At 45.1% G+C, this 18,610-nt stretch overlaps 3 protein-coding genes across 3 annotated transcripts; all 3 read right to left on the bottom strand.

Annotated features, from left to right (window-relative positions):
- Positions 1-8,551: 8,551 nt before the first annotated feature.
- CCR75_002962 (uncharacterized protein) lies at positions 8,552-9,649 on the bottom strand (the record flags this gene model as incomplete). The annotated part of the gene is made up of 1 exon (XM_067961059.1): positions 8,552-9,649. One exon carries the CDS (start codon positions 9,647-9,649, stop codon positions 8,552-8,554), a length of 1,098 nt encoding a protein of 365 aa, XP_067823638.1.
- A 362-nt stretch (positions 9,650-10,011) lies between these two features.
- On the bottom strand, positions 10,012-10,632 carry CCR75_002963 (uncharacterized protein; the record flags this gene model as incomplete). Its single annotated transcript, XM_067961060.1, has 1 exon — positions 10,012-10,632. One exon carries the CDS (start codon positions 10,630-10,632, stop codon positions 10,012-10,014), a length of 621 nt encoding a protein of 206 aa, XP_067823639.1.
- A 1,614-nt stretch (positions 10,633-12,246) lies between these two features.
- CCR75_002964 (uncharacterized protein) lies at positions 12,247-13,005 on the bottom strand (the record flags this gene model as incomplete). Its single annotated transcript, XM_067961061.1, has 1 exon — positions 12,247-13,005. The coding sequence occupies one exon, from the start codon at positions 13,003-13,005 to the stop codon at positions 12,247-12,249; it is 759 nt and encodes a 252-aa protein (XP_067823636.1).
- Positions 13,006-18,610: the final 5,605 nt, after the last annotated feature.

Genomic DNA, 18,610 nt, shown 5'->3' with positions numbered 1-18,610 from the left:
TTATGTAACGCAAACTACACCACTGGGAGCATTGAGCTCCAGCGCTTTGGTGTCTCAGCACACACGCTGCGCAAAACGTCGTCAATAACGCGATTGACACATTCAGTTGGACCATAGGTCTGCGGATGGTCCGCAGTGGACATATCCAATCTGGTGCCAAGCACTCAGAAAATTGATTTCCAGAATTTACCCGTGAAACGAGGGTTCGATCAGAGACAATTGCCACTGGTAAACTATGTTGTCGAAACACGCGATCGATAAACAGCTTAGCTGTACCCTCTCCACCAATGGAATCCGGCACGGCCGCTAACTGAGCCATTTTGCTCAATTGGTCAACAAAGACCACTATACCGGAGTTACCGGCTGAATATTTCGGTAGACCGAAAACAAAATCCATACAAATGGACTCCCAGCAACCTATGGGGACGGGAAGACTCGCCAGTGGCGCAGCAGCATGCGCCGAGGGTTTAACCCGTTGGCAAGTTTCGCATGTGCGAGCATATGTGCTGACCCATTCATAAAGTTTGGGCCACCATTAACTCTGGCTTATAGAGCCGTAGGTCTTTTCTCTACCGAGTTGACCACCAAGGACAGTATCGTGTGCCTCATAGAGGTTTGATTCTTCAATCCTCATCATGAGGAACAACGACACGCGGAGGGTCCGCGATGGCTGTGCAATAAATAAACAGGTTGTTATCGATAGAAAATCGATGTAACCTTGCACGCAAACGTGCCGGCAATTTAATACCTGAATCCGAGTTCTTTAAAGCTCGTAGCGGAGCTACACACTGTTCATCCTTGGCGTAAGCCGATTAGATTTATATAGGTATAGGCGACGAGATAATCGTTAAATGAGAAAGCTCATAATCCAGCCTGCGTGATAGCGCATCGGCCAAAGCATTCTGCTTGCCGGGCTTATACTTCACCTCGAAGTTGTATATCGCGAAAAGGTATCGGGCCATTCTCTGTGAGAGATGGGACGACTTAGTCGCCGTGCGTAATGACGCGTGATCTGTATATATCACAAACAGCATAGAGCCGAGCAGATGAACTCTGAATTTGGCGAAAGCATACTTCATTGCAAGTAACGTTTTGTCATGAACTAGACAGTTCTTTTCCGCTGCTTTAAGCTGTCTAGACTCGAACGCAATAACATGTTCATGCCATCAACATCTGTTTGTAACAGAGCACTACCAATGGCAACATTTGATGCGTCACAGACGACACTGAAAGGCCAATTTGGCTTTGGCAGTGCCAGAATCGGGGCATGGATAAGACTATCCTTAACTGCTCGAAAAGCATTATTGTCGGCGCTAGTCCAGCACCATTCTGTTTCCTTTTAAGGAGATTAGATAATGGCCTAGCCATATCAGCGTAATTTTCGCTATATTTGTGTAAATAATTGGCGAGACTTAACCACTTACGCAAATCCTTTTGGTTTTTTAGGAACCGGCCAATCTACTATGGCTTTTACCTTAGCGGGATCCGCTCTAAGGCCTCGCTTTCCAATGAAGCATCCTAAAAGAATTTCTTCTGCGCTAAAAATGCATTTAGATGCATTGGCATATAGTTCATTTGTGCGCATACACTCAAGCACAGCTCGCAAATGATCAAATTGGTTTTTCATATCCGACCGAACCTGATCCGCACGACTATGGACAAAAATGTCATCAAAATAAGTCGGTGCATAACCTCGATGAGGGCGGAACAGTTGCATCACAAGACGATTAAATATTGCCGGGGCATTAGAAAGCCCTTGTGGCATAACCAACCACTCCCATAGCATACTGCCTGTGCTGCTAACCGCTGTAAGCGGGATAACGCTAGTTCGCATGACCATCGACTCCGTCAAGTGCACTGTACATTGTACATCCCACCACATTGTTCTGAACATCCGTTCTAGGAATAACGTTTTGTGCTGGTATAGAGGCAGCATTCAGCTTATTATAAGCATGTACAATGCGTTATTTACCCTTTTGCTTTTTGACACAAAATTTTGGTGTCGAATGGGGAAATTTGCTCTCGGGGTACCATTCCCGCCTCGTACTTAGCACGAAAGAAATCGTTAATGACGTCACACTGTTCCCTTGATAAAGGCCGCTGTCGTGTGACACAGTATTGACCAAGTCAATTTCATGACGGACACCTCTATCCGCAGGTAAAACAGATGGTGGATTGGTATATACCACATCTTGGAATACCTTGATCCACACATAAAGTGGATCCGTAGGATCTTTAAGGATCAATGACTCACTCCGCGCACTTAATGCAGCTTTTGTATCATCCAGGACGGGCCAGGACAGCTTCGTCCAGAAGTGACGATGAGTTTTACTCAATCATAGGTCGAATGACTACCATCTAAGATAGGTCGTTAGCCCTTAAGGCTCGGCCGCACTCATCAATAGACATTTCGTCTACTGCAGAAGAGCATGTTACGAAGGGATTGCCGCAAGGCTAACTTCTGCCTCGATGCTACCGGTTACACCATTACAAGCGTATTCAATTCCTTACTCAAATCACTTTGCGAGGGTATAGACCCTTCGCGTCTCGCCAGCCTTGGAGTAGAGACAATACGCCTCTTAGAGGCTGGGACATTCACGTCTTCAAATTTTCAGCCTGTATGGGATCTATACCAGAGCTGGTGTCTACTTCGACATCCGACAAGGAATTAGGTAACTCAGCTTCCTTGTCCAGCGACCGTTTACGTGTCATTTCACGTGCATTAAAAGGGTTTGACCCGAAATGCCATGGCGAACCGCCAATTATGTCACTACTGACACTCAGCATGATGCCACCTCGGCCGACCACGGTGGACTTAGACTTGCCACTCCACGTATCTCAGGGATATAACACCCTTGATGACTCGGTCTTAGGCCAACAATGCTTTTAGCATTTAGTGAATCGTTTTTAAAACAATTGCTACTCGACGGAATACGTGCCATTCCAACTCCTTTTTCTGAGTTAAGCCCAAAATAAATGTTTTCAACATTGGATTTAGTAACTCAGATATTACAATGTCTAACACACTGATAAATTTAGTCAGTCATATGCGCCAATAGCGCTTTTGTCTCCTAGCAAAGGTGGGCTCATGACTTCTCAGAAATTTGCTTGGAACATTGCGCGTGGTGCCTAAGGTCTTAGACCTCCAATCGATCCGTGACTCATGGCGTTTAATCCAGGCCATACCAAGGATGGGATCATATCTCGAATTCGATTAAGGACGAGGCAGCGTTCCATACTGTCAAAGTCCAGAAACTTCTTGCCTAAATTCAAGAAACTTTAGGAGCAGTGACACGAGTCCCAGTCGCTAAGCGAGCAGTGATTGTATCACTTTCATGCGCTTTAAGTCCCCAACGCATTAGTTTCCCTCAAGCGAAAGACGTCAAGCATAAGTGCAAGACGCTCCTGAGTCAATTATAATTGACCACGGCTTATCAAAACCCTTTACAGTCGCTAAAGCGACTAGCAGCCAGGCTTGTACTCTCACCGATCTAATTGGGGCTAGATTCTATTTATTCTCACCTCCTAGAGTTTTAACAGAGCCTAGGTCTTCCCCAGTAGAGCGGTTTTCACCTACATGGTATCGACGTTTTCCGCACCGTACCAGATTTCTGGTATAGGTCGGAATTGGTGCTATTTTGAGCTTTACGAGTATTTTGTAGGGGACAGGCCGGACGTAAATGTTTCGTGCTTCCGCACATACAACATCTACAAATGATTTCATGCTGTTCCACTGCTTGAAGTGCCTTTTCTCCCTCCTCAACGAGGCGTAGATCCATGAATTCCGGTCTATTAGACGGTACCAATGTGCTCGAAGAGCTTGTTCGGTAAATAGGCGGGCTAACGCGAGCAGACTTAAAGACGAACTCAGCGCGTAGCGCTATGGCAATTGCGTCTTCGAAAGTAGCTGGATGGGGTCGTAATAATTCCGAACGGTCAACGCCTTCATTGAGAAACCCCAAAAAAATTTACGATAGTTGCTTCTTGCATCGGGCCTTGAAGCATAGATGCAATGAGTGTTCTCAACTCCTGGGCATGGTCCTCTAGGGCTCGTTTACCCTGTCGAGTCGCTATGAGCCGTGATCGTATGCGTAAAGCCTAATCAGGCGGTGCAAACATGCTGGTCATTTGCTGAATTACCGAATCCCATGAGAAAAAAAAGCGTCGTCTATGGACGCTGCACGAGAGTGCCCACTCCATGGCTCTATCTTCGAGGTACAGAGATATACCGAGTTGGCATAGATGCCGCAAGGGTGATCCTGAACCTGGCCGATCGGGGAGGATTCGTACGCATGAAGGTTTCAACCCTTGCATGCAAAACCTCTGGTCCCTGAATATACTGAACTTTACATATTCAAGCCCAAATAAAGTTTTGAGCTTGTCATACGCTATGCCCTGCGCTTCTATAAGTTTTGAGACCTCTTCCATTTCAGTGAAGGCTTAGTCTTATAAAGACTCAGAGATTGACTACTAGTGCTACCAGATGTAGCGGAGCTTCTTCGCTGCTAAAGATAGAGGAAGACTTTTAGACTTCAAGATCAAAAGGAAAACTCAGCATTTTTAATTTTAATTTAAATTCAAAACCTTACCGTAGCTAATTCAAAATAGATTTCGGCCGCCAGATATATATCTGGCGGCGACTACATTTGTTACCCATAATAAATGGAATTTAAGTAATTAATTATTTTAAAATAGAATAAAAGGGTATTTACCCATAAAGTAAATGTACCACAACAACGGTTCTCCAACCGATGTGTGCCCCATTACAATAAAGGTACCACAAAACGGTTCTCCAACCAATGTGTGCCTCATTACAGAGGCAGTCAAAAACACGTCGATTTGGGCGAGCGCGCGTGAACAGGCACAACCGCGTCTCCGATTGCGCATAAAATGCAACGTCAACATTTGATGATATTCCATATGTCTAACGTTAACTCCATTTTGTTCGGTATTGAGGTTTCGACCTCCAAGCGGTACGGAACCGTACATTCGACCAGCACCATTTGTTGGACACACTGCTGAGCTTTATAGGAACGTTATTTAAGTTGTATATGGCATAAGCGGCCACTATAGTAATTTGATAAGGCCTTTCGGTGCGCGTGCTGCTCTTCGAGTAACGCCAAATAGGCAGCCTCCGCATGTGTGATTAGCTGTACTCGAAAAGGCGGGACCAAGCCAGACCCATTCTTAGACCCGGCTTTGATATTGTCGATTACCAGATCAGGAGCAAGCCTGGTATGAGCGAGCGTTAAAATTTTACGCATACGCCAACTGCTGACGCTAACCTAAATGTAGTGATAGCGTAAACGACTTTCAGTAGACAGCGAAGGCCTAAATGATACCTGCATCTTCCTACGATGTTCCGCTGTAAATATATGCTGCAGCGAGTGTACGCTCGAAATTATGCTCGACCTCTAAAATTAAAATTGCGTGGGCTAAAATTTAAGCTTCATTGTAAGGGTGGTCGATTTGGCTATTTTCGCCTCGCGAACCAGACTCAAGATTTTTATTGATCTTCCTATCTGATGAATTTTAATTAAACGATAAATGCTCAGGACTCAATTCAGGCATCAGTAAACTGCAAGCGGGCACGTCGTAATGCGGCCACGCTCTACTTATACACACACCATAGCACAGCGAGGAGGCGGTTTAACCAGCTTCTTTTGCGTGCAGTGAGGTAGTTGCGGTGGGCGCGTTAGCGACTTCACCTAACGCACTAAGTACTTTGATTAAGTGTCTTCACGGGAGCGGTAATCCGGCTCGTGCTAAATAGTTCCGCTTACCATTTTTGGTAGGTGTGTGGACTTCTTAGATGGACTTTTGGGTAATCAAACCAAAGGAAGTTGGAGGCAATAACAGGTCTGGGATGCCCTTAGATGTTCTGGGCCGCACGCATGCTACGACGGGGTGTATCGTTACATAAAATTAACACTTATAAATAGTTTATTAATATATTATCTAAAAGGTAGAGAATATTTGGAGAATATTACTTACATAGTAATGTTCAGAAATCTTATCCATAAATAGGTATAGGCCATTATATCTATTTATCCACCACGACCTGATTGGCACGTTCTGTTTGGCCATTGATCTGAGGATGGTCTGCAGTCGACATGGGGAACTCGCCACCTAGCAGCCCAAGCACTTGTCGCCAAAACCCAGACGTAAATCATTGATCCCGGTCCAATACTATGGACTCGGCCATCTCGTGTAATCGGTATACGCGATCCAGGACAAGAGAGCTGCCTACTTGCCTTTGATCGATGTCTTACATGGTGCTGAATGAACCATCTTGCTTAGACCGTTTACGAAGACGACGAGCCCCGTCCGACCCTAATGTGAAGTCTAGACTTACTGACTTCCAACAGTTGGTTGGAATCGGTAGCGGCTTCAGTGGCGCACTGCTGGACGGTGCAGGCTTTATGCTGACACTGTTCGCAAGAGCGAATATAGTTGGCCACCCATCTAAATAAGTGCGTTCACCAAAATTTCTCTGACACTCGTAAGAATGTCTTTTCACGGCCCAGATGCCCACTAGATGGCGCATCATGGAGCTCGTGAAGGGTCATCAGCTTGAGGTCTGTGTCATGAGGCACATAGATTCCCAAGGAATCACAAGGTGACAGCTGATGCCATAACAGGCCATCGATGAAGCTAAAGCGATTTACCTCAGCTTTCTCCTGCATTTTTTCGACCCCTCAGTGGTAGATGCGGACTCATGCGTCTCGCACGCTGGTTATTGCCATCGCTCTTCGGAAAGGGATTCCTCTTGCTGGGCGTCTTCGCCCCAGCAGGGGCCCAGGCATAGCAGCGCTCATATGACTGCGCTTGCCACATTTGTGACAGACAACGTCTGCATTGCCCAACTCCATGGAAGTGACACCTGTTCTCTCGGCCGACGGCTTATACCAAGCTATCGCCGAGGCACTGTTGTAAAATTTCTCCTCAACTAAGGCAATTTGGATTCCATCGTTGACGGCACCTTTCTAATAAGAGCCTGTCACGATGAGCCATGACGTATTCCGTTCATAAACTTGGGCACTTTTATGTGCTCCCCAATCGGACCTACGGTAATTGATCCCGACAGCTAGTGCATCTCCTGCACATGCTCTTGCATAGATCGCTTCGCCTGCCACGCCCCGAAAACGCGCACCTTATGCAACACCTCGTTGTTTGGTGGCTGGCACATGGCGCGAGTCTTTGTCTTATAATCGCCCATGAAGGGAACACCTTGAATACGCTATACCCGCCGAGTAAGCCCACTCTGAGGCTTTACCGCGCGGGTGCGACATGGAGTACGGCACCATCGGGCTGTCATCTTCGATTAGCTGCGACACACCGCATTGCTTTACTGCTAACAGCCGATGGATATCGTGCGCGCTGCAGTTCCATCGAACTTGGGCGGGTCCATCCGAATAAGCCTCGGCTGAGAGCGGAGAGCATCTTAACAGTCCTGTTGAAAGCCTCGCTTCGAGCCTGCTCTCGCCTTAGCTCATCCTGAGTCTGTGTGACAGACTCCGCCGTAGCATGGCTTTGTGCCTCGGACGCGACCCTTCGCTGTCCGAGCATGAGTGCGTCAAACTGCTCCAACTGAGTAACATGTTGCTCAGGAGACTACCCAAGACCCTGGCCATGGCTTGTTCCCTAAGTCCCTGCGCCGTCTGCTCAGCCAACTCCCGATGATGTTCGGAGGTGGGGGGAAATGAGTCCAATCGATATTGAGGCTCATCCTCACGTACACGCTCAAAGATGCGGGTCGTGGGAAGGATTTCAAGTTCCACCAAGTGTAGACGGGCGCTACTTAAAGCTGCCACGTACTACGCACGCACACACCTTCGACGATTTACCGCCTTCTCTCACGTGCAGTGAGGTTTGTGGTGGGCGCCTTAGCGACCTCACCCAACTCACGAAGTACACTGATAAAAGTGTCGTCACGGGAGCGGTAATCCGGCTCCTCGTGCAAACTTATCAAGTATATTGTAAGTTTAAGACTGATTTATATTTAATCGCATTAAATATAAATTTCTGTTATTACCTAGCATAAATGCCGTCTTTGTAGATAGACTAATATGTGCTGCGAGCGTATCGTTTTTGGGTATTTCGCATAGCGGATGACGCTAGGATGTACCAATGTGCATCACATACATAAGGGTGGGTCACATATATATGAAGCACACTTAAGTGGTAGGTTTTTTTTTTATTACTTCAATTAAGTACCTAGGAATTTAAGTTGAATATAACAATTCCAACGTAAATACTTCTTTATTATTTTCTCTTACAGAAATAATATTCATGTTTTAACGGTACACCCCGTTCCATTTCGTGCTAAACTGACGGCCCCGGGTCACTCGATGTTATGTAAGAGCTAATTCCTGTCTAGGACAGCGACTCAAAGAAGTAATTCACTATTCTTTCCAATCCTGGGTGCAGGTCCTAGTGCCGTGTCATCTTTTGTGCATTTGGGCATGTAAGTTCAGTGCTTAACAATTAATTCATTGTAAATGCCCACATAACGCGATAATCTTTTATCGATAAAGTCATCCAAGAATCTTTACTCGCTCTGTTGATTACAAGCTTCCGCAGTGAATCTCGTAACGTCCAAGGAGCTTTGAGCAATGACGTTCTCGAGACGCTTTTCAATATCGACGGTATGAAGCAAAATTCGCTGCATTAGAATCGCCGAGTCGCCATCTAATCCAGGAATCAGTGCCTGTAGATTCCGTTCGCCTTGCCACAATTGAATAACTCCCGCTTTCAGTGAATACCCTTGAGCATCGAGGTCATCGAGACCTGATCCGTGTTCAAAATGAGTTTTAATAGCTTGCTGTTGCTTGTCGTCGTCGTCAAGATATGGCACGACAGCAATAAGCTGCAACGTGTCGTCTAACTCATTCAGAACCTTTTCAATCGAATGATCTTCTGGTGCTTTACGATCCACGGGATTATAAGCCGGAGCTGAAGAATGCCGTTCTTCGCGCTTGGCCTCGTGACGGTCGTTCTCATGCGTTTCATCTTCCTTTTCAAAGCCTAAATTTGGATTCTCTACTGCGTGTTTACCTACACTTTTGCCCCAGCTTCCTTTGTCCCATTGAAAGACCTCAGGGAGCCCACAGTTGCTGAAAAATTGACCCAATGCCTCCTCTACCAACGTATTACATGCACCTCCCGTCGTGCGTAGTTGCAACTCGACTTCTTTAAATTCACCCTCGATAGGTGTTTTTAAAAAAAATGGAAGTTTTAAGGTCTTGGCTGGGGGAAATTGATTGTGTTTCTCAATGGCGTCCAGGATGCCCAAGAGCTCTTTGTACGATTCCTCATTTGCGCGCTGCTGCGTTGGATACTGTCCAAAGAGATCCGGATGCGTACGCAAATAGAGCTTGCGCAACGTTTCTTTAAGAATTGGCACCTTGACTCCTTTTTGGCTCTTGTTGACGCGTAATTTCTTCCGACGGAGCGTGCGTTCGCTGACTTTTGTTCGTACAAAACTAATGCTGCTGGTTCGGGTTGATAGGAATGGAGGGTCGATAGAGCAAGGCACGCGGTGCTTATGCATTTGTTGCCAGGGAATTGCTGTGCTTAAGCGTGTAGACGCGTGCATTTGGAAGCGAGAAACGATAAGCGTCTGACGAGCTAGTGCGACGAAGCCCATTACCACCGCTTTTCAGAGCCCTGAAGGCAAGAATGAATAAAATTATTTATCACTTTTTTTGAGAGCAAAATATGCGTTTTTCGTAATGAGCACAAATTCGGGTCATGCCTGAAATTACATGTTGCCCATTTTCTTGTGCATTTTACGGCGAGGTATTCTTACAATCGTTCTTTATTTCTAACATAAGATAAGGAGAATTTATCAATGGTGCAAGTATACGTACATCATTTATACGGGACTTAGACGTCTTGATTGCCTGTGTCGAATCAAAAGTTAAGAGCAAAAGCAAAGCACGCGGGCTCGACCAAGATCTCCGCAATACCTTGATGGTGTCGAGATGACTTCTTTTTTAACGGACAATCTCAAATGACCTGATTGTCTTCTTGCAACTCATCTTTGTCATCGGGATCAACTCCACCATTCGAGAGCATCTCACGCACTTTTCTCTCAATATTAAGCGTGTGGAGCAGGATACGCTGCAGAATCTGGGCCGAATCGGTATCCAATCCCTCAACAATCTTTGTAAGGTCGCGCTCACCCTTCCAAATCTTATGCGTCCCAGCTTTAATATTATACCCACGTTCATCAATCTCATCAAGACCACTGCCACTCTCAAAGTGTTGGCGCACTTCCCCATACTCCTCTTCATCCATCAGTGGCACAGCAGCAATAATTTCAAAAACTTCATTGAGCTCTTTCAGCAAGTTTTCAATCGAAGCATCTTCAATTGTCATTTCACTGTCGTCAAATGCTAGCGTAGGTTCAATTTCGTTCTCTTCTGGCAGGACCACACGCTCGCTCACCTTTGTTCGCAAAAAGCCTACTCGAGTCGATAGGATCGGAGACTCCATCGCACAGGGCAAGCGCTGCCACTTCGTTCGCTGCAAGAATTGCTCATTAGCTACAAGAGGACAAACGCGCATACGGGAATAGAGGAATCGAGAAGTGGCGCGTGCCTGACGAGCTACCGACATGAAGGCCATGACGCAAGGCGAAGAGTGTTGTTTTTATTGGTTTTGAGTCATTTCTTGTACAGCGTGATATTAGGTACGTAGTCCATTATTGCTTCAAAACTTTTTTTATTTTCAAGCTGACAAGCAATAGTAGCCGAAGATGCTTTTTTAGCCGCTTAATACTCCATAATAGCTCAAATTTAAAATTTAAAATAGTTTCTTACATCCTTGACAACCTCAAAATGGAAACTGCAAAAAAAAAGTAGCGTAAATAATACTGTACATACAGTACATCGTCTGATACAACCGTTTGCTCTTGAGGTCACGGGAGAGCTGTAACATGAGTTATTTAAATAGTGTCGGAAAACCTAAAGTGACCTCAGGCAATTTGCATACAAGGCCAATGCAAGTCTTTAACGCTACCAGTAGCTAGAAAGCCTGTTGCATGTGACAGAAAAACACGATCTAGAATATTTTCGTGCCTTACATAATAGCACTCCTCTGAATTATGCAATGCGGAGACCTCCAACACATTCATGAGCGCACATTGCAATGAAGTTCAGTCGCAAATAATAAACTGTTTTTGGGAATATGCGTCCAATATTGCGCAAAAGTTTGTTTCGCGAGGAACATGAAAGTTTGCAGCGATTGATCGAAGAGCATTTTTTTATTTGGTGATGAGCAAGCTAAGTGACTCCTACACGGCCCCGAAGACTTCGCAAAAAAAATTGCGTCTTAATACGGCAATGTGAAGAATGCGTCTTTTTACATGACAGGACGTCGACGCTGGCATACCTCTAAATCGTTAAGTTGCTTGCTAATCACTTTTGAGTACCGCGAGTTTTTACGTGTTTGTATAGAAGTCGGATGAAAACCTATTTGCGCTTAAAATATTAGAGGAAGGCACCTTGAATTCTCTTGGTAGAACCACCTTTTGCCATCACGGCCGGTCGGCTGCTTTTGTTTTGATACGGAAAACAGCCTGCATTTTCGTGGCTTATTGCAGTTAGGACGTCGACAGCTTGATTTAAACCTCGCATTAGCTTGAACGATATTGTGCTTTCCCTTGAAATTAATTAGCTATTTCTTACATCGCAGTGTTCTAGCCATTAATTTTTAGCATCACATTCCAGAATCTTAAGTTGTAATCGCGATAACTTTTTTTCTGTTTGAAAGTAATCGTTAAAAGGTATAACAACTCCCGCCAAACAAAATAATTGAAAATTGCTGCTGCAGTGCGAGGGAGCACCAGCGCAGACTACTCGTATAATTGTATACTCTAATAATAATCTAAAAGATTTGCATATCCATTCCAACGAAAGAAGACCTTCACGATTACAGTCTGTCAGAAAAAAATTAAAATCCGCCCGTGTCTAGCATTTTAAATACTGAAAATTCGGGATCTAATTACGCACCTTGTGATAGTCAAACCCAATAAGAGCTCTGCAGACCTAATTGGCCTGGCGTCGAATGAATAAGAAGTATCTCTGACATTTATTTTGTCTAGCTTGGTCCCGACGAACAAAAAAAAAAATAGTGCGTTTGATACACGCTGAATGATAGCTTTTAGATTTTTTTAATTATCTGAAACTTACTCAATTCAGCAAAAACTTGGACAAGACAAACGTAATTTAAACACTCAATTTAATCATGCTTGGTACCAGTGGTCGTGGCAAAACGCCTCTTTAGTCTTGGGAGCACAAGGCCACCTACGATAGCAACCACTATAAGCTGCATCGTCGTGGCGCTATCAATAATGTCTCCACGCGATCGTAGCTCGCGCAGAATAAGCCCAGCTTTGCAGCTCAGGAAATTGTACGGAACGAGCCCAAATAGCGGGCCTAACGTAAATTGGCCTAGCGGAATGGCCAAGTGGGGCGACGCCATGTTAATAAACCAATTGGGGGTGAATGGAAATACGCGCAGGAATATCATATTCAGCGCCATTTCGTCGCGATGTGCGTCCAATATACTTCTTAAGCGATCGAGTTTTTGCGGAAAAAAGTGCGTGACGACGCGGTAGCCAAAACGCCGCGAAAGGAGAAACATAAAGACCGATCCCAGTGTGTTGTTAGCCAAGCACAGAGGAAATCCCAGCGTCATCCCAAACAACGCGCCGCCCAATAGATTGAAAAATACGGTGCCCGGAATCGCAAATGTTTGCAGGTATAGATAGCAGCCCATGTGTGCGAGCAAAAGTGAACCTCGTTGGCGCTCGGAGAAGCTCTGAAGGGTCTTGCCTAGCTCTTGAGCTGCCTCGAGCGTTGTAGGCAGTCGAAGCGCGAGCCACTCGGTGTCTGTGAGCGTCGAGATTACCAGCGAGTGCAACATCACGCCTAATAGCGCCGTGGTGACTATGAAAACGACGCCCACGAGCTGAAGATCACGGCGCCAGTCCGACATCGTTGCTAAACTTTGTCGACTGCTGCGGATCCTGTTCAAGAAAGTGTTCGGAAGAACGGGGGGTAGGTTATTTTTTGGAAATTTTTATTTTGTTATTTGAATGGATTTTATTGCCAGATCGTTATTAATTAAAAAAAAGAATGCCAGTTAGCAAACAGTTTAACTAAGTAAAATTTTAGGAAAACATGATCCTTTGGCTGATGTATATTTGGTAAGGCTGTAGAGATAGAGTGCGGCAACCGATTCTAGTTTACAGATGGACAAAGGTCTAAGTCCTTCATACTAGCCATAGAAGGATATGAATATTAAAAATAACGACGACAAGAAACAGTCTCTAATTTGCTCTACACTGTTTAGTAAGTATACTTCGTTACGACGTAGTGCTAGCTAAGTAAAATAAACAGGTGTTCCTTGTACCGCACACTATCTCCGTCCCAGCGCGAGATTGTCAGGACCATTCAACTCGCTGAGCCCATGACCACTCATTTCGATTTATCTTTTATACCATTCCTTTTCTATTGATTCAAATTACATATGCGCCATAATAAAAACAAGTAAAAAGGTTGGCGCAATAAGGAGAGATGATACTTAGTAATAATTAGATTTAGGATAGGCGATCCTTAGAGGATGAGCCAAAAGTATCGGCTAGTAAAGCAAAAAAAATAATTCAGTCGTAATTTACCCTCATTCCTCACAAGTGGTACCACTTGTTGGTCTTCCGCTCGCTTCTTCGCCGTCCGCTCGCTTCTTCGCCGTCCGCTCGCTTCTTCGCCGTCCGCTCGCTTCTTCGCCGTCTACTCGCTTCTTCGCCGTCTGCTCGCTTCTTCGCCGTCCGCTCGCTTCTTTGCCGTCCGTTCGCGCTTCGCTGGATTGCACTGCGTTGGATTGCCCAGCACTACTTGTAGCGTAAGGGATTCCACTCGCAGCCAGTAACGTACTGCTTGTAGCGTGGGAATTTCCGCTCGCAGTCAACTGCTCCATTCCTTTGGAAGCGCTGCGTAGCAGTTTTGATTGTGTGGCTTCAGTATCCACTGTAACTCTAAGCGTCTGCCTGACAGATATAGTCGCTTAGTCTGTGTGAGGTTGGGACCGGCTTAACACGGTGAAACAGTTAATCCATCTGGAATAAGATTGAATCTCTTACCCATTACGCTTAATGGCTAAAGAAAGTCGTTGAGATTTATGAGCAAAAAGCTAAAAGCTAATAATCAGATTCCATACTACTGTAGTAAGGCTTTCCTCTTTGAGTACGGTGAAAAGTCTGCAAAGACTGCGAACGATTTGCCTGCGTCATTACAAAAGACCCGACGCATTACAAAAGGCCCGACGCATTGCAAAGATCTTAGCAAAGCAACTCACCAAGGAGAAAGGATGCCTGCCCAAGCAAGAGTCCACCTTATCAGCTCCGTTACACGAGGTATACGCGCTTTTAGAAGAAGCCGAGCGCACCATTTTTAAGGATCTTCGGTTCAACTTAAGAGCCTAGTCTTTTTATAGTTCCGAACACATTCTTCTTCCATTATGGGCAACCCTCAAACGCCGAGCTAATGCAGCAAATGATGCACATGCTACAGCAACAACAAGAGTTAATCAAAACATTCGCTAATTCCTAAAAGATAGGTGGGCTTAAGGTGGACGGGCTAAGGATGCCGACGTAAAGCGGAAAAAGCGAAGAGTCGGTTCGCCTTTATTACGCGCAAGTACAGCAATATTTTATTGCGCACGGTAAGAAGTGGAAAGAGGACGCAAAGGCTCCTCAAGTACTTGCCGTACTAGGAAGCTCATTGCGAGGACCAGCAGCACAATGGCTCTTGCTGCATCAAAAAAGAAATTCACTCAGCCGATGAGTTTTCTCTAGCAGTGAAAAAAAAACAATTCGTCTTTGCGGATCTGCAACAACGTCTTCGAGACGATCTGCATCGGCTGAGACAAGCCAATTGCAAAGGCTTAACGGACTACATTGCGAAATCTCGACACATTATTTCGCAAGTTGAGGACATGACTCGAGTTGACATTTCATCTATTTTCAACGAGGGTTTAAAGCAAGAACTCAAGAAGAAGTTCAATATCGACGGGGAAACGCACTGTAGGATGCTATTACTGTGGCGCTCGATTTTGAACGCACACATTCGGGTGTTTATCATCACCACAACGCTACAAAACCTCGTCCTGGTCCACAAAATGTGGCCAGAGAATTAAACAAGAAGCCAGAGCCGATGGAAATCGGCAATGCTCGGCCATTTAATAGGTCTTCTTGCGTCCATAATCGACGTCGAAATAAACGAAAGTGTGCATACTGCAAAATACTGGGGCACACGATTCAGCAGTGTTACAAGCGCAGGAACCAGCAAAATAATCGCGGCAACGGATATCGTCGCGATCGTGCGAACGCCAACTATTTCGTGAATGAGTCAGTTAAAGAAGAAACCATCGCGACTGCGTCAAACGAAGCTATCACCACACTATGTGAAGCTGACTTTGCTTCCTTCACGGGAAAAGATTTGATCATCTAAAAGGGTCATCTTGACGATCGTGCTGTCAATATGATACTCGATTCTGGCGCCACATGCAATGGGGTGAAGCCGAGTTTGCTGCAATGCGTCATGTCCTGAAATGGCTTTCAAGTCACTCGTTTCGAAGGCACTAATAACACCAAAAATAAGTGAAGAAAGGAGTCGCCAATAGCCCATTTGATGATAATCGAATTTCTGACGTTCCGGTCATTGAGTGGCCAATGAGCAATTGCCATGATGTAATTCCGGGTAAGCCCTGGTGTGCTGCGCACGAGCCAATCATTAATTGACGTACTCATCAAGTTTCGTTCAAAAGTGGTGACATACCATATGATGAGGTTGTGAATCGGTCATTATTCCTCTGCTGACTTCTTAAGGAAATTGAAGACATCACAATTTGAAGAAGTCTATCGTGTCAAAATTTATCAAGAGTCGGAATTTACAAAACCTCGTGAAAACGATTGAAGGCTTTACTCGATTCCTATAAAGATGTATTCCCAGAAAAGTTACCGAATTCATTGCCTCCTCATCGGTCGGTGGAGTTTGGTATCAATATACAGCCCGGTGTGCAACCGAGTAATCGTTCGCCATTTCGACTTTCACAAGCTGAACAAAAGGCTTTACAGAAGTTCGTCGATGAGAACCTTTCATGCGGATAGATCGAGCTTTCAGACTCGCTTTGGGTATCAAACATCTTCGGCATTCCTTAAAATGACCCAACGATCGGTACGAGGTGTATCTCGTTCGGAATGGATTCGATCCGGAAACGCGAACATTTTGCTCAGTTGGGTGATTGGCTTTCGTTACGTCAACTCAACGTCAGTCGTCCCTAAAATACCTTTGCCGCGAATCGATAAATTATTCGATAAGATGTATGGTATGAGCTACTTCACAGTCATTGACTTAGCTCAAGGGTACCATCAGAGGCATATTCATCCGGATAGCAAAACGTACACTGCGTTTCGTAAATCAAATGAGACATATCAGTGGTGCGTTGCGCCGATGGGCCTTGCTGGAATGCCTCGCATTTCGTCGCGCTTGATGCGTGTTCTTTTTGAAAAGTTCTCATTCGTTGTTGTATATTTGGATGGTACATGCATCTTTTCCGTCTCAAAAAAAGGTACTTCTGAAAATTCTAAATTATCTGAACATTCATAACCCTGACACCATTGGCTATTAATTACTTTTAATGTAATACTGGGGTCAATTATTTCATGCTATCGTGTTCGACGTCTTACGCAAGTGAATACTCTTCGCTCACATTGGTAAGTGCAAGTTCGCGCGTCAAGAGGTCAGCTTTTTGGGGCACGCTGTTTCTGGTGACGGATTATTTATCGAAAACAAAGGCGGAAGCAATCGCGAAGTGGCCTTCACTTACCTCTGTAAAGGAATCGCAAAGTTTTCTTGGTCTTGCTTGTTATTATCGCCGCTTTATTCATCAGTTTGCGCAAATAGTTCTGCCGTTGAGCCATCTCGTTAGGAAAGATTTTTCATGGGTCTTGAATGCAGAACAAGAGGATTTGCTCGTAAGGCTGAAGTCTGCCTTACAAGCTGCACCTGTGCTGACTTTGCCTAACTCTTCACGCCCGTTTGTTCTCACTACGGATGCATCGGGGTCGTGCATTGGTGGCGACTTATCGCAATTTATCAATAGACATGACCATCCAGTAGCGTTTTACTCAAAGAAACTTGGAATCCGTGAGATTAGTTGGCCTGCTCGTGAGAAGGATCTATTTGCAATAAAAGAGGGGTTAGAAAAATGGGCAATAGCGCCTGCTCTTGGCTTCTTCATCATCCGTCAGTCTCGCCGAAGTTGGCTCGATACTTGACCACCTTCGCTCAATACGCGTTTACTATACACCACATTAATGGTGCTTTAAACGTTGTAGCTGATGCGCTTTCGCGCCGGCCTGATGATTCTGTCGTGGACAATATCCGCTTTCATAAGTGCGATTTTCTAGTTGCCAACAACGAGGTACACGTTTACTTTGTTCGCCCTCGGTGCCAACTCTGCCCCGGGAGGAAGCTGAGACTCTGCAAGTTGCTGCCTTAATGACAGTGTCGTATGGCGAGTTGTCAACAGAAGTTCGTAAGCTACTTCAATAAGGCTTTGCCAGAATTGCCTAAAGAAGCATGGAAAAGCTCCGAAACAAGTTTATTGATTGTGAAGCAAGAGAAATTGTTGTTTTTGCGCACATTAAACGTCTTTGCGTGCTCAACAACAACCGCTTGCGAACGAATGTAATATCGAAATATGATAATTCGGCAATAGCTGCTCTGCCGGGCAATCGCAGAACATTCTTGCGAGTTGCTCAGTGGTATTACCGGAAATCGTTGCAGAGAAACGTCAAGGAATATGTCAAAACTTGGGAAACCTGCGCACGTCGGAAACATGATAATTAACAAAAAAACAACGTATTACTTATGCCAATTCCAATACCGGATGCTTGCTGGCAAGTGGTATCAATGGACTTTATAAGAGGGCTTCCTGTTTCCAATGGATTTGCCATCCTAACTGTTGTCGATAAGTTTTCCAAACGCACGAAGTATGCAGCAGTGCACGATAAGGACGATGCATGCACCACAGCAAAAGTATTTTTTGATGCTGTCATTCGACACCATGGTATTCCCGCAGTTAATATCAGTGACCGAGATAGCAAGTTCACGTCCATGTTTTCGAAGTCATTGATGACGATCATCGGTGTTCGTCTAAGTATTACAACCGCTTATCGGGCTTAAGCCGATGGACAGACCGAGCGCCAGAACCTTGTGGTAGAAGACGCACTCAATCGCATAGCATCTTACCATGGCACTGACAGGACCGAACACTTGGGAAGCATAGAGTATGCGTCTATACTGGTTCGTGCATCTACTGGATACTCTTCCTTTGAAATAGATACGGGAAGAAGGGAACGCTCTGCATGGCAAAAGTCACTGGGCTGGACTAGTCAACCAAAGGATATTGACGTTTACGCAAAAGAGTTTATCGAAGTACGAGCAAATATCATCGATCAGGCTCGCAGAAATCTGTTGATAGCACAAGCTTCGCAAAAGCAATATTACGATCAAAAGCGCCGAATAAATCAGGTCGA

This window comes from Bremia lactucae, assembly GCF_004359215.1.
Source record: "Bremia lactucae strain SF5 chromosome Unknown BlacSF5_NotPlaced_169_SHOA01000113.1_291909bp, whole genome shotgun sequence".
NCBI lineage: Eukaryota > Oomycota > Peronosporomycetes > Peronosporales > Peronosporaceae > Bremia > Bremia lactucae.
This window is presented reverse-complemented; position numbering and strand designations above follow the sequence as displayed.